Source organism: Myiozetetes cayanensis, unplaced genomic scaffold (genome assembly GCF_022539395.1).
Source record: "Myiozetetes cayanensis isolate MyiCay16 unplaced genomic scaffold, myiCay2020 scf41, whole genome shotgun sequence".
Classification (NCBI taxonomy): Eukaryota; Metazoa; Chordata; class Aves; order Passeriformes; family Tyrannidae; genus Myiozetetes; species Myiozetetes cayanensis.
In genome coordinates this window covers 183990-204597 of record NW_026087643.1, presented here as the reverse complement: position 1 = coordinate 204597, position 20608 = coordinate 183990, and the positions used below count along the sequence as shown (strand labels likewise).

Genomic DNA, 20608 nt, shown 5'->3' with positions numbered 1-20608 from the left:
TGCTGGGAGCAGGATGCAGCCAAGGGACGGGCCATGGAAGGAAGCTTTGCAGAGCCAGGGCTGCTCAGCAGCTGCCTCCAGCTCCAGGGTGCTTCGTTTGTGGGCTGGTCCTTAGGAATTCACACAAAACAAACCCGTGAGGGTTGCAAAAGACCTGCAGGATCGCCCACCCGACCTTCAGATGGACCTGGTGCTCTTTGAGGAGTGTTTTGAACTTTCAGACCGTGCTGGTTTTACCCTAAAATCCCGGTTGTGCTGAGGTGCAGGGACGTTGTTTTCTTTTTCCTGCCAGCACTTACTGCATTCCCACATTGTTTGCCGTGATCCCAGGAGCCTCGAGCCGCACACTCGAGCTTTTCCCTTCGCTTTCTATTCCAGGAAGAGAGAAGGAAACCCTGGCTCTGCTTTCTTGGCGTTTGCTTTCTTCCCCGAGGTGGGACAGGGGAAGTGCTGGGAGCAAAAGGCTCTGGGGGTTCTGCTCACCCTGGGGCTGGTGGCATGTCCTTGTCACCGTCCCTGGAGCAGCCTCCCAGCACCCTCACCTTTGGGATGCAATCCCAGGAGGAGACATCCCAGCTTCCCATGACTCCTGTTGGGGCTGTGGCTGCTGCTGGGTTAAACATCCCCAGGAATTCCCAGTGACTGGGGGTGGTGAAATCACTCTGCCATGGTTGGTTTGTTCCCTGAAAACCCAACGCCCTCGGGAGCAGAAATGCCAAGTGGGCCGTTGGCAGGGACTGTTCTGTTCTGTCCCAGCCTGGGAGTAAATCCCTGAACCGATGAAACCCCGGCCAGAATCATCCCGGAATTGATCCCAAACTCCGCGTGGTGCCGTTACCCTCAGCCTTGATGGCAATTAACCTTGTGCTGTTAATTGCCCAGGGCACTGAACGGGAGCCAGAGTGTGCCTGCAGGACAGGCAGTCCAGCAGCAGGACAAGAGAGTTTCCAGCTGTGCCAGGGGAGGTTTGGGTTGGATATCAGGAAGGAATTCAGCGAGGGCTGGACTGGATGAGCTCAGAGGGCTTTTCCAACCTGGCTGATCCTGTGATTCCATGATTTTGTGATTCCATCCTTTGGATTAACTTTGGGGCAGGAAAAGAGAATTAGGAAGCAGAGCAGCTCTTTAACACACCCACACACAGAGGTTACATCAGTCCTGTCTGTTTCCAGACTTGCCCTGCTGAAAAACAATTTTCTGAAGCTGTTAATTATTTGCCAAATTACTACAAATCATTCCTGGCTTGGGACCCATCGGGGACACAAAGGGGGAACTGTTGAGGTGGCACCACCTTCAGTCCCTCACAATGATCTTTCTCCTCCCTGCTTGGCCAAATTTGGCCTTCCCAAAGCGAAAACTCATGTCTACAGATTAAAAAATGTTTACTCCCTGGAAATTTGCATGTGCTCAAAGCTGCTTGGGAGCTTAGGGACGGGAATTATCCCAAGGAACTTCCTATTCCTCAAGTTCACCCTGTCTGGGCTCAAAGTTGTATTATTGAGGCATCAAATGAGACTTTTTTTCCTCACAAGTTTTTGGGTTTGGGTTTTTTTTTAAGATGCAAATTTTTGGATTCTGTTGTTGGGTATTTCAGCCTCGGACTTGTCAGGCCACCTCTTTTCCCCAAAAAACCCATCTGCTGCTCTGACATTTCGGGAAAACCCCAGGCCACAGCTCTGTGTCACCGATCGCCCCCTGATTTTCCAGTTCTGACTGTACCTGTGGTTTTCACTGGGCTAGGATTTAGGATTTCCTGCAGGAGCTGGGACCTGATCCAAGTCTCAGCAATAAAGCAGCAGGAACGGCTCCTCATCCCTCTTTGGGGAGGGGAAATCTCAGTTCCCTCCCAGCTTTTCATCACCAACAAATCTTTATTTTCCTTCCAACCTTCCCGTCCAGCCAGGTGGGATCAGAGCTGACCTCCCCCACTCCCTGTGGGAACACCCACCTCTGTTTCCATGCTGGGAATGGATCAGCCCCCTCCCGATCCCGGTGTTCACAGAGGGAAATAACTCTGATTTTCCCCGTTTTTGGTTAAATTTGGGGCTGTTCCAAGTGGCCCTGGCCCCCCCCTCCTCCTCCTGCCCTGCCAAAAGGAGCTTTTAAACCTTGACCTGGAGAGATCAGAAGCTTTTCCCCAAAATTCCTCCCGGCCAGGTGACCCGACGGCTTATTCTGGGATGTCAATACCTGCATTGTTGGGAACAGGGAGAAATCCCTCAGTGCTGGATTAGTGCTGAGCTGCCTGGGAATTCCAGCCCCAGCACAGACTTTGTGCAAGAACCTGCAAATCCCGGGGACCGGAGCTGGGACCTCCCAAAAAAACACTCCAGGGCTGTTGCTTTAAACATTTTTGGAGCTGTGGGAGGGATTTTTTTTTCCTTTTATCCATGTTTTTGTCTTCCAGAACTAGGAATTCCCCAAAACGTTGCTAATTTGGGTCTGTTTGAACTAAAAAATCGATAATTTGGGCCTCCTTTGAACAAAGAATCTGCATCAGGTGATTCAAACCAGATGAATCCAGGCAGATTCTAATCCTGGGAGTTCTTTATGGATTTAAAGGACACTGTCAACTTCAGGTTTTACCCTTTTGCCTGAAATTTGTGCTGTTATTTGTAAATGTGAGAAGTTTGGCAGCTGCTCATGCTGTGCCTTCCCCACTCGGTCATTGCCACCCTTCCCCCCCAAAAAAAAGGTGATTTTTACCAAAAAAAATCCCTTCAGCCGTGGAAGAAACTTCCCCTGTGCAGGAGGAAATGAAAAATAGTGAGTGCAGGGGGCTCGTGGGAACCGACTGGGGTTGGTTTAGGGTCATTTTAGGAAGAAATGAAGCTGTGAGTGTTGTTGCCCTTTTGGGGGGGGAATCCCCTGATTTCAGTATCCGTGGACAGAACGTGCCCACAACTGAGGAGAATTTGAGCTCTGCCTGGAATTCAAACCCAGGCTGATCCTCAGCTCTTCCCCAGAAAAAAACAAAGCAAACGAGAACAACGAGGTTTTTAAGCCCAAAGCAGCATTTTTTGGGTCAGTAAATTCCCTCCCCCGGGAATCTGGGCTGGAATCTGTGCTGGGTCAGGACTTCTGCTGCCCCAGCCTGGCATCCCATCCCATCCCATCCCATCCCATCCCATCCCATCCCATCCCATCCCATCCCATCCCATCCCACCCCTGCTGTGGGGGCAGGACAGTCCCATCTGCCTTCCCTCTGGGGGTGACTGACCCGCTCTGGGGGTCATTAACCCACTCTGGGGGTCATTGACCCACTCTGGGGGTCGTTAGTTAGACCTGTGTTTCCCTCCTGGTCGCAGTGACCAGCTCGAAGATGTCCCTGTTATCCCCAAATCCCTGTAGATCCGGTTGGGATGAGCAGAGGAAACCCCAAAATCCATCCTCACAGACCTGGGCGGGCTGAGCATGGGGTGCCCTCCCCCCTTTCCTACTGAGGGAAAACAGTTGAAAAAGCAGAAATTTCACCATTTATGCTGTCTTTTTGGTGCTGTATTTTTAATAAAATCCCATGCCGTGCGTGGCCACGGCCCAGCCCTGCTCCTACACGGTAGGACCAGAGTGTCACCCCTCCCTGGAGTCCCCTGGGGGGGTGGGGGAAAGGGGGACAGGAGCTCCCACCCCCCCTTCCCCGGAGCAGAAAATAAATTAGAAAGGATCAAAAAAGACCCCCAAACCCTGGGAAACTGGGGACATGGAGAGCTCGTCGCTGCAGGTTGGGGATGTGGGGACCCCACCGTCACCTCTGTGGGGTCAACTGGGGAACGTGGGGACCCCACAAAAACCTCTATGGAGGACACAGGAACCCCCCCATCACCACGGGCCGAGAGCTGGGGGGGCTCAGGGGTCCTCCGGGGACAGGGAGATGGGGGGGCCCCCACTGGGGCAGTCCTGGGGACCCTCCCACAGGGCAGAGGCTTGCCTGGGGGTCCCCCTCCTGCAGTTAGGGGGTCTCCCACGGGCACTGGGGACCAGAGTGTCCCCTGAGGGGTTCAGGCCCACCCTGGGGGGTTCAGGCCCACCCGGGGGGGTCTCAGGGCCGCCCGGGTGCCGCGGGCAGCAGGAGGGGCTTGGGGAGCAGGGGGGGCTTCATGGACAGGGAGCGCTCGAGGGGGCCGTGCCGGGGGCCCCAGGGCGGCCCCCCCGTGCCCAGGGAGTGCATGCGGGTGAGCCCCCGGGCCGGGCCCCCCCCGGGGGGGCTCGCAGGGGTCCCCCCCAGCGACAGGCTCTGGGCCAGCGGCCGCCGGGGCGGGGGGCTGTCGGGGGCACGTCCAGGCGCAGGGGGGCCTTGTCATGGGGGGCCAGGGCAGGAGCCCCCCGCGCGAAGAGCCCGCGAGGCTGCACCCGGTTGGCGAAGGAGCCGCTGGCGGGGGGCACGGCCCAGCCTGGGCCCCCGGACCCCCTGCGGCCGCTGCAGCGGCTCCCCCCGCGTGGCCTTGGGCGGGGGGCCCGGCCCGGGGGGCTCCGGGCACCCCAGGGCGCTGAGCTGGGCGCTCTGGTGGCCGCGTCGGGGCTCTGGCACCCGCTCCCGGGGGGTCTTGGCCGGGGGCTGCGGGGTGGGCTCGGGGGTGGGCAGCTCGGGGGTCCCGAGGCAGCGCAGGGTACAGGCGGGGCACGGGCGGCTGGGCGGGGGTCCGCGGGGTCAGGGGGCTCCGGGGGAGCCTTGGGGACGGCGGGGCGGTGGCAGCAGGTGGCCACCAGCCCGGCCCCCAGGGCCCCCAGGGCGAAGGCGCCCAGCACGCAGCCCACCAGCACCGGCACCGGCACTGTCAGCGCAGCCCCCGGCCCGGGGTGCCGCACCCCTGCGGGACCACCCGTCACCAACGACTGCGGGGGCTGCACCCCAGAGCCTCCCGCTCCCCCTCACACCCTGGGGTCCCTCTCTCTGGCTCCTCCTGTCCCTTGGGTCCCCCTCCCACCCTTTGAGTCCCAGCGGTCCCCCCTCATCCCTGGAGTCCCCTTCCTGTCCCTGGGGCCCCCCTCCCAGGGTCCTTCTCCTTCCCGGGGGTCCCTCTCCCATTCCTGGGGTCTCTTTCCTGGCTCTGGGGGTCCCTTACTTGTCTCTGGGATGTGTCTCCCCCTCCACAGAGTCCCTCCCCAGTCCTTGGAGTCCCCTGCTCCTATCCCCAGGGTCCCTCCTGCTCCCTGGGATCCCTCTCCCAGCCCTGGGATCCCTCCCCAGCCCTGGGACCCCTCTCCAGCCCTGGGACCCCTCTCCAGCCCTGGGATCCCTCCCCAGCCCTGGGATCCCTCTCCCAGCCCTGGGATCCCTCCCCAGCCCTGGGACCCCTCCCCAGCCCTGGGATCCCTCCCCAACCCTCTCCCCCCTCCCCAGGGTCCCCAGGTGGTGTCACTGACCGTGGGCCAGGTCCCCGTCCTCGTCCCCATCCTGCCCCACAGCCGGTGCCTCTGTGGGAGCACAGCAGGGTCGGGCCAGGCCCCTGTGTCCCCTGGAGCCCCCCCCGTGTCCCCTCGGTGTCTTCCCCATCCTCTGGCATCACCCATGTGTGCCAGGGCCATATTCCCAGTGTCCCCCACGTCCTCCCACTTCACCTTGGCAGGTCCCACTGATCCCGAGGGATCCCTCCACATCCTGCTGGAAGCTGCTCCTGGGGCACACAGAGGGGACATCACCCTCTGTCCCCAGTGTGTCCCCCAGGAGATCGGGGGGGCACCCCCAGGAGGGGGGACACTCACGGCAGGTCCTCGGAGAAGGGGACGCAGCCCTTGGGGGGCAGCCAGACACAGTAGGGGTCCCGGGCAGCCAGGCAGCTCCTGTGGGACATGGGATGGAGCAACCCTCGAATGGTCCTGGGCCTCTTTACCCACCCCGTGCCCCCCGTGTCCCCCTCACCTGCGGCAGGTGCCGTGGCGGTGGCAGCGGCTCAGGGGCAGCCGCACGAGGCACCCGGCGAAGGCCACGAGGAGCTCCCGGCCCGGCGGGTGCAGCTCCAGCCCCAGCACCCGGCTGGGGACCCCCGAGCCCCCCGGGGCCCGGCACCTGCACCCCAACAGTGCCCGGGGTGAGTGAGCCCGCCTTGGCACCCACAGACCCCACAGCCCCCCAGAACCTGCACCCCCACAGTGCCCGGGGTGAGTGAGCCCACCCTGGCACCCACAGACCCCCAGCACCCACAGTGCCCGGGGTGAGTGAGCCCACACTGGCACTCACAGACCCCACAGAACCTGCACCCCCACAGTGCCCGGGGTGAGTGAGCCCACACTGGCACCCACAGACCCCACAGCCCCCACACACCCCCAGCACCGACAGCCCCACAGTGCCCACAGCCCCCCCAGCACCACCCTGGCAACTCACAGCCCCCATGGTGCCCCCCAGACCCCACGGCCCCCACCAGCCCCCAGCACCACCAGGCACCCATGGCCCCCACAAACCCCCCAGCCCCAGCCCTGGGCACCCCCTGCCCACCCCTCACCGCCCGGGGTCATAGAGGCTGATCTCCTCCAGCAGCAGCGTCGTGTCCCCGGTGTCCACAGCACCAGGGGTGTCCCCAGGGGCCGGCGTGCCCGTGGGGTGCTGGGTGGTCTCAGGGTCCCGCGTGGCCGCCAGGACCTTCAGCACCCGCCCGTCCTCGACGCCGAGGAAGAGCACGGTGTGGTCCCCGCGGGGCCCCGCGCCCGTGTCCACGGCCAGCTGGGTCAGCCTGTGCCAGCACCGGGGCCTCGCACTCGGGACCACCAGGGCTGGCACCGGGCCTGGCACTTCCCCGGGGGCTTCCCGCTCGCCCCCATGGCCCAGCACACCCCGCATGAGAGCCCCACACGAGGAGCCTCCCCACCACAGCACCCTCAGCCCCTGCACGCCCAGAGCCTCCTGGCACCCAGGGGCAGCCCATCCCCAGCCCACCCTGTCCCCTGACCTGGTGCCGGTGCGGGTGAAGAGGGGCCGCCCTCCCGCGGGCCCCACGGCCCCATGGAGCAGCGGGTGCTCCTTGGCGAACACCAGCGTCTCGTCGGGGAAGTCCCCGGAGGTGACAATGCCAGCAGCAGGTCCCATCCCGGCACAACAGCCCGGCCTGCGGGGCACAGCCAGCATGGGGACATGGGGACATGGGGACATGGGGACATGGGGACATGGGGACACGGTGTCCGTGCCACCTAGGGGCACCTAAACAGGGTGGGGGGTACCTGGGCTGAGGGACCCTGTCCTCGGGCACTGGGGTCCAGGTGTGGGTGGGTGGGGGTACCTGGGCTGAGGGACCCTGTGCAGGGGTGTGGGGAGGGGGTACCTGGGCTGAGGGACCCTGTCCTCGGGCACTGGGGTCCAGGTGTGGGTGGGTGGGGGTACCTGGGCTGAGGGACCCTGTGCAGGGGTGTGGGGAGGGGGTACCTGGGCTGAGGGACCCTGTCCTCCGGCACTGGGGTCCAGGTGGCCCCCCGGGACTCGGCGAAGGGCCCCTCGAAGGATCTCTCCACGTCTGCCAGGTAGAAGGCGCACACGGCCGAGCCGGGGATGCTGTGGGGACAGGGGGGTGACACCATGGCCAGGGCCCCTCCCTGTCCCTGTGGTGTCCCCAGGCTCTGTTTCCCTGTGTCCTGTCCCCCTGTGTCCCCGTGTCCCCCTGTCCCCTGTCCCCCTCCCTGCCTGTTGGGCTGGGTGCCGAAGAGGGCGAGGACGGCGGGGCGGCCGTGCAGGGTCTGGGGGGGTGTCACGGCCTCCAGGACGTCGAAGTAGAAGACGGTGTCCCCGGGCACGGGGCAGTGCAGCCGCAGCTTCAGGAAGGACGTCCAGCGCCGCTCCAGCACCCGCGGGGACCCGCCCCGGTCATTGCGGCACACGCGGCCCACCCGGGCCACCAGCACCTGCACGGGCAGGGGTCAGCGCCAGGGCACTGGGGGCAGTGCCAGGGACCCCCGGGGTCAGCGCCAGGGCACTGGGGTCAGCGCCAGGGCACCGGGGTCAGTGTCAGGGTACCTGGATCAGTGCCAGGGACTCCCGGGGTCAGCACAGTGACACCCTGTAGAGGGGCACTGGAGCCTCCCCTGCCCCAGTGCCAGGGGGGTGGTGGTGGTCACCCAGGGGTGATGATGGACACCCAGCTGCCCCCCTGTGCCTCCCCCTCCCCGTGCCCACCTTGCCCAGGGCGCTGAGCTCCACTGCCACCTCCCTGAAGAAGAAGTAGACGTAGGGCCCGTAGGGCAGCACCTGGACGAAATGGGGCTCTGGGGGGGCCAGAGTGGGGGGTGGCACAGGGACCACCATCAGCTTCTGTCACCTCCTGTCCCTGTCCCCCACCCTCGTGTTCACCTCGTCCCCTGCCCCCTTCTATGGCCCCAGAGCCCCATGCTCCCTGATCCCAGCCCCATATACACCTGAAACCCTCTGTCACATCCCCCCCACACCTGTACCCCTACCCCCCCACACCCCTGTACCCCACACCCCACCCCCATCAACCCCCTACACCTGTACCCCCCACCCCTATCCCTGTACCTCCATCTCCCCCTCTGTCCACATCTCCTATAATCCCCTTCACCCCATCCCTGACCCCACCCCTATCCCCCCATCCCGACCCCTGACCCCGTCCTCCCCACACCCCTATTTCCCCCATCCCGACCCCCAGACCCCCGCCCAGTTTTGGGGTACCCTGGAGCCAGCGGGAGCTGTATTTGAGGGTGCGCAGGGGGGCCCTCCCGGGGCTGAGGCTGCGGTAGATCACGGCATCACTCGCCTGGAAATCGGCCACCGTGGCCGAGTACAGGCTGCCATCTGCGGGGGAACACTCCTGGTCACCCCCTGGGCCCCCTCCAGCCGCCCCTGTGCCCCCCAAACACCCACAGACCCCCCTTCCCCCCAGCACCCACCGACGAACACGGCGACGACGCTCTGCTTGGCGTCGAAGGGGCACCGGGCCTGGCCACTCACGTCCTCGCCCACCTGAGCCAGGCTGTTCACCTGGGGGGGAGTGGGGGAGATGACAGTGAGACCCCCTCCTCCCCCAAATCACTCATTGCACCCCCGTGCTGCCCCCAACCCCAGTGTGGATGTGCTGAGGACCCCCACGCTCGTCACACATCTGGGAACTGCCCCACTGGGGCTGAACCCCCCACCCCGCTCCCCAGTGGGGACTGAGACCCCCCAAACTCATCCTATCCCCCACCTCCCTGTTCCCTGGCACACCTGCCCCCCCAGCAGGCCCTGAGCCCCCCCATAACTCCCCCCCTGGGGGTCCCCCCACCTCGTAGGTGCGGCACAGGGGGCTGAAGGCGTTGGTGCCACAGGCCAGGAGGGTCTCGGGGTCGCGGGGCACCAGGACCCGGATGTAGTTGTGACACTCGTCCTGAGGGGGGGACACACACACATGTGGGGGACCCCGGTGTCACCACCTCCTGCTGCCCAGAGCCCCTGTTTGTCCCCACTCCTTTCATTCCCCAAACTCTGTCCCCCCAAATCCCCACTGCCCATACCCCCAACATCCCCCCCAGCCCTCACACCCCACACCCCCAGCACCCTATACCCCCAAACTCCCACCCCTGTATGCCCAACACCCTCCCCACCCCCTGTACCCTCAAACCCCCACCCCACATCCCATGAGCCCCCACACCACCCCCATACCCCAACCCCGCCCCGGTCCCCCGTACCTGCCGCCGGCCCCGCATGGCGCAGTTCTCCCTGTCCCGCGTCTCCCAGGTGAGGTGCTGCCAGGTGAGAGGGGTGCAGGGGGTGGGTGGGCTCAGGGACCCTCCCCCCGTGTGCCCCCCGTGTCCCCAGGGCCCCTGTCCCGGTCCCCCCTTACCCGCTCCGGGTACAGCGTCCCCTGGTCCCGCCCCAGGTCGAAGGCGTAGATGTGGTCCCTGGGGAGGGGGAGTGTGAGAGGGGCACGGGGGGCACGGGAGGGGACACGGGGACGTGTGAGGGGACACAGGACACGCCCTTCACATGCACAGGGGACCGGGGGGTCACACACGAGGTCGTGGGAGGGAATGGGGGGGCACAAGGACATGCAAGTGGGTGCATGAACACACATGAGGATGCACAGGCACAGTCAGGGATGCACAAACACATGTAGGGATGTACAGGCACAGTCAGGGATGCACAAACACACTTGGGGATGTACAGACACACTCGGGGATGTACAGGCACACTCAGGGATGTACAGACACACTCGGGGATGTACAGACACACTCGGGGATGCACAGGCACACTCAGGGATGTACAGGCACAGTCAGGGATGCACAGACACACTTGGGGATGCACAGACACAGTCAGGGATGTACAGACACAATTAGGGATGTACAGGCACACTCGGGGATGCACAGGCACACTCGGGGATGTCCGAGCTCCCAGAGCACAGCCGGCCGTGCCCCAGCCCCCCGAGGGTCCCCCGCGGTGTCCCCTCCCCGCTCACCGGGCGGCCACGAACAGGGTCCGGTTGAGCCGCAACATGCGCTGGAAGTCCAGGCCGAGCCGGGCGGTGCCGTTGTCCCCCCGGAGCCCCCCAAAGCGGAGGTACGCGGCCGTGGCTGGGGAAGGGGGGGACACGGTGACCCTCAGCCAGCCCCCCATCACCCTCCTAGGCCCCCTCATGACCCACCCGAGCTCCCCCGCTCACCTGGCAGCCCCACGGTGCTCCGAGCCACCAGGTCCCGCGGGAAGGGCTGTGCGGTGGCCCCGGCGAGGAGGAGGAGGACGAAGGGCAGCGGGACCCCCGGCATCGCGGGTGGGGCTTAGGGCGACCCCTTCCCCCCGCCCCGGGCTGCGAGCGGGGGGAAACTGAGGCACGGGAGGGGGGCGTGGAGTGGGGACAGCGCTCCCAATGTCCCCTTCCAGTGTCCCCAGCCCTCTCCTCCCAGCGATCCCATCCCAGCATCCCTGTATTCCCACCCACAGCACCCCACCTACCCCCCACAACACCCCACAACACAAACCCCCGTCCCAACTGTCCCCCAACTCCCCTCCAGCACCCCAAACCCGCTCTTCCAACACCCCAACTACTCCAAATTCGCCCCAAAGCACCCTAAAGAATCCCGATCCAACACCCCCCGACCCACCTCCACCACCTCACCCACCCCCTGTCCCAACACCCCAACTACACCCCAAAACCACCCTAAAACACCCAAACCCACCCCGAAACCACCCCAAACCACCCAAACCCGCCCCGCTCCAACACTCCACCATCCCCTCTCCATCCCCCCAAAACTCCCGATCCCCCCTGCCCCGACCCCCCGGCGCTCGGTACCGGCTCCGCTCCCGCTCGGTCCCGAGCGGCTCCGCCCCGGAACGGGCCGGGACCGGGCACCGGAGCGGGGCCGGGGGCGGGACCGGGGACCCCCGTGGGACTCCGCACCCCCCCGCGAGGGCCCCCCCGCGGCCGCCCTATAGATAGATGGGCGTTAATCCCCGCTAATGAGATGATCCTCGTTAGCTGCCGAGGGGCAGGGCAGGGGGGTTGCACACGCGTGTGCCCCGTGGGGGGAAGGGGGGAGGACAGGGCTGGGACCCCCCCCGGGCTGTGCAGACCCCCACGTGCGTGACTGTCCGCGCACACAGATGACGGCGCACACGCGTGGGGACCCCGCACTCGCGTGTGCGTGTCACCCGCTGCCACCCTCGCGTGTCCCCCGCGCGGGGACCTGCCACTCCCACCGGCATTTGGGAACCACTTGTGCCGTGGCCCAGGGGGGACTGGGAGCTACTGGGAGTTACTGGGAGACAGTGGGAGCTACTGGGAGGTAGTGGAAGCTACTGGGAGGTACTGGGAGCAACAAGCTGCCCCGTCAGTGCCACTCAGGTTCCGGTCCCCAAGTGTCACCGGGGGTGTTCGATGGGGGGGGAGAGGGGACCTTGGGGACACCCCGGGGGCTGGGGGGGTGCCGGGAGACCCCCGAGGCTGGGGAGGGGGTCCCGGGGCGGGCACGGGGTGCCACCTGGTGGCAGCGCGTGGCATCTCACCCCGGGCCCTTTTTTGGGGTGGGGTCCCCGGGGCGGGGGTCGCAGCCCTGGGGGCACAGCGGGGTTCCCGAGGGGGGCGACAGCGTCCCCGGGGGTGACCACGGCCACAGCAGGTGACAGTGTCCCCGGGGGGGTGGCAGTGTCCCCAAGGGGAATGACTTTGTTCCCAAAGTGGGCGATCATTTGTGTATTTAAAATGCATAGAAGATATTTAACACATATTGAAGTTACTTAACAGATACTCAAGTTATTTAGCAGCTATTAAAGTTATTTGAAAGGCATTAAGGTTGTTTAGCAGACACTGAAAGTGGTTAAAAGACTTCAGAAGACACTGAAGATATTTAAAATATATTGAAGGTATTAAAAGACACTAAAGTTATTTAAAAAATACCGAAAGTATTAAAAGATTTTGAGGTTATTTAAAAGACGTAGAAGCTACTTAAGATGTTGACACTGAAGATATTTAAAAGTCCCTGAGTATTTAGGAGATCCTACAGGTATTTAACAGCGTCTGAAAATGTTTGAAAGACACGGGGCAGACACAACTTGGGGGGGATGCACAGGGCACATGGGGACACACAGGGACACAGACAGGACATGGGACACAGGACAGGGACACACAGGGACACACACAGGACAGGGACACACAGGATACATACACAGGACAGGGACACACAGGGACACGCAGGGACACACACAGGACACACACACAGGACATGGGACACAGGACAGGGACACGCAGGGACACAGGACATGGGACACAGGACACACACACAGGACAGGGACACCCAGAACTGTCCCCGCTGGTCCCGGCGGCCGCCGGCAGGGGGCGCGCTCGCCGCCTGGGTGGAGGCCCCGCCCCGCCGCGAGGAGGCCCCGCCCCCGGTGATGGCGGGCGCGCGCGTGCTCGTGCACGTGCGGCGGGGGGGGGCGGCGGAATTTGGGCAGGTCCGGAATGGGGGAATGGGGGATTGGGGGATGGAGGGGACAGGAGGGAATGGGAGGGACCGGAGGGAATGGGGGGATTGGGGGGATGGTGGGAATGGGAGGGACAGGAGGGAATGGGGGGAAAGGAGGGAGTGGGGGATTGGGGGGACAGGAGGGAATGAGGGGATTGGGAGGGGAAGGGGGATTGGGGGACAGGGGTTGTATATAAGGCGGGACGTGGCGGGGCGGGGACAGGACGGGTGGAAGGTGAGGGGTGTGCGGGGGGCGTGTGCAAGGGGAGGGGGCGTGGCCGTGGTGCTGTGGTGACAGTGGCTGTGGTGTCCCCATGGCCATCCTGGTGTCCCCATGGCCCCACTGTCCCCCTGTCCATCACACTGTGGTGACGGTGGCCATGGTGTCCCCATGGCCATGGTGCTGTGGTGACACAGCCGTGGTGTCCCCATGGCCATCATGGTGTCCCCGTGTCCATGGTGTCCCCGTATCCATGGTGTCCCCATGGCCATCGAGATGTCCCCATGACCATCATGGTGTCCTCATGGCCATGGTGTCCCCGTGTCCATCACCCTGTGGTGACATGGCCGCGGTGTCCCCGTGTCCGTCCGCTGTGCTGACGTGTCCCTGGTGTCCCCAGAGTGTCACGGGGCGGTTCTGCGGCACACAGGGGGACGTGGCCCGGGTTTGCTGCGGGCTGGAGCGCGGCCACTTCCTCGTCTCAGACGAGCCCTTCGCCGGCTCTGCCGTCACCATCCTCAAGGTGCTCGGGGACACCCTGTCCCCCCCCGTGTCCCCCCTGGGTGCCACTGCCCCCCCTGACGTGCCCTGTGCCCGCAGAGACCCCCGTTCTGCCCTGCCAAGCTGGGGGGGCCGGCGCTGGCCAGGGGGTGCCGTGCCGGGGTGGCCGCGGCCGTGGCCGTCCTGCTGGAGGCCGCCTGTGGCCACGTCCTGCTGACCCGCCGGGCCACCTCCCTGCGCCACTTCCCCGGCGTCTGGGTGCCGCCAGGTGAGGGTGGGCGTTGGGGTGCTCTGACCCCCCTGCCCGGGCGGGGGTGGGTGTTTTGGGGTGCCCCGACCCCTCACACCGTTGGGGACCTGTGTTTGGGGGATCCCCTAATTCTCTGTCCCCCCGCACAGGAGGGCACGTGGAGCCGGGAGAGGAGGTGAGGGACACCCTGGGGACACCGTGGGGTGGGGGCAGGGAGCGTGGGGACACTCAGGTGTCCCCTGTGTGTGTCCCCCCCCCAGCTGGTGGCCGCAGGGCTGCGGGAACTGGCTGAGGAGACGGGGCTGTCCCTGGAGCCTGGAACCTTCTCCTGGCACCTGCTTGGCCTCTGGGAGGTAACGACTCCCCCCAGCACCCGGGGGTGGGGGGTGACCCCTCCCCAGTGCCCTAGAGGACACCCCCAGGACACCCCCCGGTCCCCACAGTCGCTGTTCCCCCCCGTGCTGGGCCGGGGGCCACCGCGGAGCCACCACATCGTCACCTACCTGGGGCTGCGCTCGGAGGAGCCCCGCGAGCACCTGCAGGTGGGGGGTGGGGGTGTCTCTGCTGGGCTGGGGGTCCCTCCCCGGTGGGGGTCCCTCTCTGGATGGGGGTCCCTCTCTGGGTGGGGGTCCCTCCCTGGTGGGGGTCCCTCCCCGGTGGGGGTCCCTGCAGCTCAGCGGGGTCCGTGCCCAGGCGCGGCTGCGGCCGAGCCCACACGAGGTCAGTGCCGTGGCCTGGCTGGAGCCGCCGCTCCTCGAGGCCATCGCGGCCACCGAGGATGGGGCCGAGGGACCGGGATCAGGATCAGGACCAGGAATGGTCCCCGCAGTGCTGCCGGACACCGTGGGGTGAGACGTACCCCGAGACCCCCCCTGGGCTGTCCAACCCCCCCTGGCCTGGCCCTGATCCCATTCCCTGCCCCAGGATCACGGAGCTCAGCGCCGGAGGCCTCCGTAGTGCCCGCATTCCCACTGAGATCCTCCTGCGGCGGCTCCCGGCCCACGGCCCCGACTGGGAGCGTGTCAGCACCGGCACCAAGTTCGCCCTGGGGAGGTGGCGGGGGGGGCCCGGCCGAGGGGACCCGGAATAAAGAGTTTCCCATGGGATCTGACTCCGTGTTGGGGTGGGATGGACGGGAACACAGGGATGGGCCAGGGGGCTCCCGTGGTTTGGGGTGGATTCCAGGGGAATGGGGCAGGATACGGCCCCCCCTGAGCTGCTGGGATGGGGACACGGAATGGAACATGGAATGGGACATGGGATTGGGACACAGGACGGGGACACGGAGGGGGACACAGGGTGTGACAGGAGATCGGGACATGGGATAAGGATACAGGATGGGACATGGGATGAGGACATGGAGTGGGACATGGGATGGTGACATGGGATGAGGACAAGGAATGGGACACAGGAGTGGGACATGGGACAAGGACGCTGGATGAGGATGTGGAATGACGTGGAATGGGCCACGTTTTCCCGGTTTCCCGTTCAGAGGCACGGCCCCGCTCCCGCCTGGTCCCGCAGGATCTGCAGCAGCGCCGCGTGGACACCGTGATCCATGAATCCCTGCGGAGCAGCAGCCTGGCTCATCCCTGACCCCCAGGCACCCAGGATGGTCCCTGTCCCTGGGACACCACCCAGGGTTGTCCCTGTCCCCTGGTCCCACCTGGGCAGCCCAGAGCAGGTGTGTCCTGTACACGGCCACCGTGTCCCGGTGCTGCTTCTGCTGCACCTGGAGGGAGGGGACACGGGGGACAGGGTGACAGGGTGACAGGGTGACGGGGCAAGGGGAGGTGACACTGGGTGACCCAGGGTGGCACCGAGGGCACTGTCCCCACCTCCAGCTGCAGCTCGAGCCGGGCACTCCGGCCCCGCAGCCCCAGCACCTCGGCCGAGAGTTTCTCCGTCTCCACCAGGAGCTGCTTCAGCTAGGGGGGAAATTTGGGGGGGTATGAGGGGAGTTGGGGGCTCCTGGACCCCCCTGAAGCACCCCCCAGACCCTGTCATTCCCCCTGGGTCCCCCCATGGTGATGATGAGGGAAAGGGATGAAGGTGGGAAGAGGATGCGTGAATGGATGTTGGAGAGGATGATGATGGGAAGGGAATGGTGGTGGGAAGGGAACCGTGAGGGGGACGAGGGTGGGAAAAGGGTGTCAGTGGGGACACGCTGGGTGCTGGGAGGGCCCGTCCCTGTTCCCAGCCCGTCCCTGTTCCCAGCCCATGCCTCACCTTCCCGTCCTTGTCCCGGCAGGCCCGTTCCAGCCGTGCCGCCCGTTCCCGCAGGGCCTGCAGGCTCCGCTCCAGCCCCTCCGCCCTCTCCCGCAGCTCCCGCAGCTCCCGCTCCCTCCCGGCCGCCTCCGCCGCCTCCCGATCCGATCCCTCCAGCTCCGATCCCGGCGGCTCCGGCCCCGTTCCTGGCTCTGCCGGGGTCCCTCCAGCTCCAACCCCGGCTCTGCCGTCCCCGCTGTTCTGGGGGGCTGCGGGGGTCTCGCTCTCCATGTCGCTGACGAGCTGCAGGGCCTCGTGCTGGGAGCGCACCAGCGCGTCCAGGCTGCGGTGCAGATCCCGGAGGATCCCGGCCCCGGTGTCGCCCCCCGGCTCCCTCATCCGTGCCCCCACCCCGTCCCGCAGCGCCTCCAGCTCCCGCCGGAGCCCCCGCGCCTCGTCCCCCTTCCCGCGCTCCCGCAGCTCCCGCAGCTCCTCCTGCAGCCGCTCCCGCTCCCGGCCCAGCCGCGCCAGCTCCACCAGGAGCTTCCCGTTGCCCTCCCGCAGCTCCAGCAGCTCCTTCTCCGCCCTCCCACCCTCCCTCGGGCCCTGCTCCCAGCTCTTCCCGCCCGGATCCATCCCGGTGCCGTTCACCGCACACCGGCACGTGGCTGCCGGCTCCCGGCGGAGCTTTTCCAGGAGGATTTGGGATGCCTGGAGCATCCTGGCGTGGCTCTGGTCCTGGAGCTCCAGCTGCTGCTCCAGCCCTTCCAGCAGCCGCTCCCAGGCGGTCCCGTCCTGGAGGGAATCCTCGGCTTCCTGACGCAGCTCCCGGCTCCGGGAGGAGGCGCCGGCCTTCGCTTCCCGCATTTTGGCACATTCCTCCCCCAGCCAGGTCAGGAACGGGATCAGTGCCGGAGCCTCGTGTCCCGCTTCCCCCTCTTCGTCCCCCGTCCTCTTCCTCAGCAAGGCCACGTGCCGGGCCAGGAGCTCCAGGCAGGCGCTGTCCTTGTCTTCATCATCCTCATCCTCATCCTCCCCCTCATTCCGACCCGGCAGGAGCTTCACCAGCTCCCGCAGCCGCCTCCGGATCCCACTGGCAGCTCCTTCCAACCTCTGACATTCCCGAGTCTTCCTCTCCAACTCCTCCCGCAGCTGCCGGGCAGTGGGTCCGTCCTCCTCCTTCTCCTCCTCCTCCTCCTCTTCCCTTCCCTGGATTCCCACCTCTCTGGCACCGTTCTCTGCCACCAGGGAAAGAAACAATCCCATTTTCCCAGTCTTCCCAAATTTTTCATCGTTTCCCCCCTTTTCCCCCATTTTTGTCCTATTCCCCCATTTTGTCCCAAGTTTCACCCTTCTTTCTTCCAATTTTTCCCCATTTCCCCCCATTTTTTCCATTTCCCGCATTTTTTCCTCTTTCCCCCTGCTTTTTATTTTTCCCTCATTTTTTTTCCCCACTTTTCCCCATTTTGCCCAATTTTCCCCATTTTGCCCAATTTCCCCCCCGTTTTCCCCCATTTCTCCCCAAATCAGCCTCCAGGCAAGGTCAGAAGGCCCTGGTGGGTGGTCCCGGGAGGGGGGGGGTCTCACCTCTCCCCCCACAGTGTGGGACCCTCTGGAGTGTCGGGTTTGGAGCCTTCCCGGTGACATTCCCGGTGTCCTTGTCCCCCTCGTGGCTCCGCAGAAGCTCTGCAGCCTCCCGGCACCCGTGAGCCTGAGCCAGAGCTAGCGCTGTCCTGGACAGGGACATGGGGACAGGGGGACAGGGACAGGGAATAGGGAACAGGGGACATGGGGACAGGACAGAGGAACATGGGAACACAGGATCACGGGGACACAGTGAACAATGACATGGGGTGACACAGTGACACGGTGGCCCAGGTGTCCCCCCCCATCCCCACTGCGGTGACACCCTTGGGGACAGGGGGCACCACCGTGTGGGGGCCATGCCAGGGGTCAGAGCCACCAGGCTGTGCCCCACGGTGTCCCTGGTGTCACCCACCTGCCGTGACCGTCGGCCAGCCCGGGCTGGGCCCCGCGCCGAAGGAGCTGGGCACAAACAGCCGTGTGGTTCCCCCGCGCTGCCAGCATCAGGGGGGTCTGGCCGTGCTGGGGGGACACACGGCGTGACCGTCACCCCCCCCTTGTCCCCTGTGTCCCTCTGTGTCCCTCTGTGTCCCCCCCATCCCCGCTCACGGCGTCGGGGACGTCCAGCGGGGCCTCGTGGTCACAGAGCAGGAGGACACTGGAGGTGCAGCCCGAGGAGGCTGTGGGGGGAAGGGGGGGTCACACACGTGTCACAGGGGGGCTCTGGGGGTCCCAGGGTTGTCCCTATGTCCCCCTCTCACCGGCCCAGTGCAGAGGCATCCGGTTCTGCCGGTCCACTTGGCGCTCGTTGGCTCCGTGCTGGGGAGGACATCAGGAAGGGACCCCCAGGATGGGGCTGGGGATGGCATTCACCCCCCATCCTCATCCTCATCCTCATCCTCATCCTTGTCCTTGTGCTTTGTCCTTGTCCCCGTCCTCATCCCTGTCCATTCCCGTTCCTGTCCTTGTCCTCACTGTTATTCCTGTCTCCAGCTCTCTCTCCATGCCCAACCCGTTCCTCATCCTCCTCTGCATCCCCTGTCCCCATATCCGTGTCCTTGTCCCTATCTCCATCCCAGTCTTCACCTGTTTTCACCCCCAGCTCCATCCCATCCCATCCCATCCCATCCCATCCCATCCCATCCCATCCCATCCCATCCCATCCCATCCCATCCCATCCCATCCCATCCCATCCCTTCCCATCCGTACCTGCAGCAGCACCTTCACACACTGGGGTTGGCAGGCGATGGTGGCCAAGTGCAGGGCGGTGCTGCCTGTGGGACCGGGGTGGGCGCTGGGGACACCCCTGGGGACACCCCCAATCCCCCAAGGACACCCCCAGGGCACACCCCCCTCCCTGGGGACACTCCCCAGGGTCCCTGCCTTGGGGTGCAGGTCTGGGCTCCTCTGGAGGGGACACAGGGACCTGGCTGGGTGTCCCCAGGGTGTCCCCGTGGTGTCCCCACACGTCCCCATGGGGTCCCCACCTACCGTCGTCGTCCCTCTCGTCCACGGGCGCCCCGTGGTGCAGCAGCAGCGTCAGGCACTCGGTGAGACCCCCGGCCGCGGCCACGTGGAGCCTGGAGGGGGGCAGGAGGTGGCCGTGACCCGTGTCCCCCCCCGGCCCCCTGTCCCCCCGGGGACGTACGCGGACTGTCCCCCGGCGTTGAGCTTGGCGGGCCGGGCGCTCCTGCGGGCGGCCAGCGCGGCCACCCGGGTCACGTCCCCCCGGGCCACCGCCTCCAACAGCTTCTGGTCCTGCCGCGTCCAGCTCTCCACCTGGGGGGGACCCCAATCCAGGTGGGACCCCAAATCCGGGATGGGAACCCACATCCGGGATGGGAACCCAAATCCACGATGGGACCCCAGACCCAAGGATTGGACCCTGGGATGAGACCCCAAACCAAAGACAGGACCCCAAATCCAGGACAGGATCCCCACCCCGGGATGGGACCCCTCTGAGTGGTGCACCCCCCAGGTGCCTTCTGCCTCGGTTTTCCCACTCCTGGGGGGCTCCCTGGGGGCTCCCGGATCTCTGAGGGGCTCCTGGGGGATCCCGGATCTCTGAGGGGCTCCTGGGGGATCCCAGATCCATGAGGGGGCTCCTGGGGGATCCCAGATCCCTGGGGAGCCGGAAAGGGCAGGAGGGCCCGGAGCGTGTGCCAGCCTGTGCCCGCCCGGCCGGTTTGGCGAGTGCCACCCAGCAGGGCCAGGCTCCAGCGGGGCACCGGGAACAGGGCCTGGGACCAGGAACAGGGACTGGAGACAGGGACCGGGACCAGGGACTGGGGTTGGGAACAGGGACTGGGATGGGCTGTGGGACCTGCAGTGGGGCCAGGGCTGGCAGCTGGATTGGGATCAGGATTGAGGCTGGGATTGGAGCTGCAGCTGGGATCGGGATCAGCAGGAGGGCTGGGACTGGGACTGCAGCTGGGATTGGAGCTGAGATTGGGACTGCAGCTGGGATTGGAGCTGGACTGGGGTGGGGAATGGGGCAGCATCGGGGCTGCCATTGGGGTCGGTTTTGGGATTGCAGCCGTCAGCGGGCTGGGATCACAGTGGGGATCGGGATTGGGATCGCAGCCGGCACGGTCTGGGTATGGGGTGTGGAGTCTGGGGGTCCCCCCCTGCCCTGTCCTGTCCCCCCCTTCCCGGGACTCACCGTCACCTGCGAGCTGGAGCAGGAGAACATCCGCTTCATGGCCGGGACCCTCCAAGATCCCCCAGTCCCAGGACCCCCACCCCAGCTCCTGGACCCCCGGGTGTCCCCCGTGTCCCCCCTATGTGTCCCCTGTGTCCCCCCTGTGTGTCCCCTGTGTCCCCCCTGCCGCTGCAGGAGCTGTGGGGCCAGGTCCTCCGCCTGTCCCCGCCCTGCACCCGGTCCCGCCCTGGGAACGGCCCCGCCCGGAGGGTGCGTCCCAAACCGGGGGGGGGGGGCCCATCCAACCCCCCCCACCCCATTTTGGCTCCAA

At 65.5% G+C, this 20608-nt stretch overlaps 4 protein-coding genes across 5 annotated transcripts in view; 2 read left to right on the top strand and 2 right to left on the bottom strand.

Moving 5' to 3' along the window:
* Window positions 1-3507: 3507 nt before the first annotated feature.
* Window positions 3508-11227, bottom strand: SEMA6C (semaphorin 6C). The gene is given in 22 exon segments (XM_050330377.1): window positions 3508-4266; window positions 4269-4407; window positions 4409-4589; window positions 4591-4650; window positions 4652-4808; window positions 5365-5415; window positions 5560-5615; window positions 5704-5781; window positions 5861-6007; window positions 6441-6668; window positions 6885-7040; window positions 7355-7480; window positions 7610-7827; window positions 8099-8187; window positions 8609-8731; window positions 8827-8917; window positions 9201-9302; window positions 9604-9660; window positions 9759-9816; window positions 10371-10485; window positions 10575-10735; window positions 11202-11227. Coding segments are annotated over 21 exon segments (2562 nt in total). The 5' UTR covers window positions 10678-10735; window positions 11202-11227; the 3' UTR covers window positions 3508-4039.
* Window positions 11228-11328: 101 nt separating this feature from the next.
* Window positions 11329-20608, top strand: part of LOC126647899 (protein S100-A10) — a 136382-nt gene continuing 127102 nt past the window's right edge. The window contains exon 1 of the mRNA XM_050330489.1: window positions 11329-11335. The gene's annotated coding sequence lies outside the window, so the exon portion shown is untranslated. The remainder of the gene's footprint in view (window positions 11336-20608) is intronic.
* NUDT17 (nudix hydrolase 17) lies at window positions 12786-14938 on the top strand. Of its 2 annotated transcripts, XM_050330445.1 has the most exons (8): window positions 12786-12862; window positions 13494-13616; window positions 13694-13862; window positions 13994-14019; window positions 14105-14197; window positions 14288-14386; window positions 14538-14692; window positions 14769-14938. In XM_050330445.1, the coding sequence occupies exons 1-8, from the start codon at window positions 12803-12805 to the stop codon at window positions 14932-14934; spliced, it is 891 nt and encodes a 296-aa protein (XP_050186402.1). In that variant the 5' UTR covers window positions 12786-12802; the 3' UTR covers window positions 14935-14938. The 2 variants fall into 2 exon arrangements, with proteins under 2 accessions (XP_050186402.1, XP_050186401.1); XM_050330444.1 differs by lacking the exon at window positions 12786-12862 and having other exon boundaries at window positions 13128-13616.
* LOC126647839 (ankyrin repeat domain-containing protein 35-like) lies at window positions 14914-20337 on the bottom strand. Its single transcript, XM_050330394.1, is given in 11 exon segments — window positions 14914-15410; window positions 15511-15576; window positions 15683-15772; window positions 16074-17290; window positions 17640-17785; window positions 18052-18316; window positions 18398-18455; window positions 18846-18910; window positions 19128-19216; window positions 19285-19415; window positions 20299-20337. Coding segments are annotated over 11 exon segments (2244 nt in total). The 3' UTR covers window positions 14914-15332.